The 1,135-nt window shown below is 41.8% G+C and overlaps 1 protein-coding gene across 1 annotated transcript in view; it reads right to left on the bottom strand.

Annotated features, from left to right (window-relative positions):
- Positions 1 to 667, bottom strand: part of LOC138969267 (uncharacterized) — a 13,452-nt gene extending 12,785 nt beyond the window's left edge. Inside the window, exon 1 of the mRNA XM_070342013.1 lies at positions 498 to 667. Within this exon, the coding sequence (XP_070198114.1) occupies positions 498 to 518 (21 nt within the window). The 5' untranslated portion in view covers positions 519 to 667. The remainder of the gene's footprint in view (positions 1 to 497) is intronic.
- Between the last annotated feature and the right edge of the window lie 468 nt (positions 668 to 1,135).

Genomic DNA, 1,135 nt, shown 5'->3' with positions numbered 1-1,135 from the left:
AAGTAAGATAGATAAATGCATAATTATGCAGATAGGAAATACTAACAGCGGTTTGCCATGATTATGTCTCCGTATCCTAATTACAAGGGCGAGCTGCTTTTGGCACAACTCATGTTTCTTGATTAGCAAAGCAGAAAGCAGTTTACAATTTCTTCGTCTTTTAGCCACAAAAACTTAACCGCTGTTGACACAACCGTTTTGTTCTTATTAGCGATACAAAAAGCTGTTAGCAATTTCTCCGTATTCTAGCTACAAGAATCACTTGCTTTGGACACAGCTGGTGGTGTTAAGCTTTGCCACTTCTGGGTCTTCTAGCAACAAAAGCGAGCAAAGTTTTACACGAGGATAAAAGATAGCCTTAGTTTCACAAGAAATATCTGCAGGAGAAAAAGCGTGTCTGTCGGGCTCTCAGTTATCATGTAGCACATAAAAAACTACTAAACTAAAGCAATTAAATATATACATTTACATACGACTGGACTGTGGTCAACACTCACCATGGTGATGTGAGATGCCATGATGAAGCGGTCAGTGTGTTGTCCGAGCTGTGATGACTGTCTTGCCAAGGGTTGACCGACTCGGCGGGCGGACACACACTGGACTGTAGGGGAAAGTTAGTGTCCCAGCTGGTTCACGCAACCCTCCAAGTAGCAAGATGCACTCTTCGATCACATCAGCAACGGTTTTATACCTTCTTCGTTCGCCGTGTTTAACATAAAGCTCATTATCATAGCCACACTTTTATGGCCACGCGCGACCGACCATACGGGGTTCGGGGGGTAAGGGGGCTGGTCAATAATACAGGGTGTGGGATTACAGTCCCAGACACGTTTTTATTTTAATTTTATTTTTTTAAGGGGCGCGTGTGTTTCACTACCTTAACCTTGTGTGGCTGCGACCAGCCAGTTACTACTATAATCTTCTTTTCTAATATTACCCTGCCTCCTCGTCCATTCAGATCTAGATCTCTGACAACGAAAAACGGGACAATTGACATGAAGTTGACATTTAGAGGAGTAGTTTGACCCTAAACAGTATTATAATTTTCATTTTGTAGTTATTTTATAATATGATCCCTATTATTTGTTAAAATATATATGCGTTTTGCTCGGCTTGGTGGCAGACATGGAACAGG

Source organism: Littorina saxatilis, linkage group LG6 (genome assembly GCF_037325665.1).
Source record: "Littorina saxatilis isolate snail1 linkage group LG6, US_GU_Lsax_2.0, whole genome shotgun sequence".
Taxonomy (NCBI): Eukaryota; Metazoa; Mollusca; class Gastropoda; order Littorinimorpha; family Littorinidae; genus Littorina; species Littorina saxatilis.
This window is presented reverse-complemented; position numbering and strand designations above follow the sequence as displayed.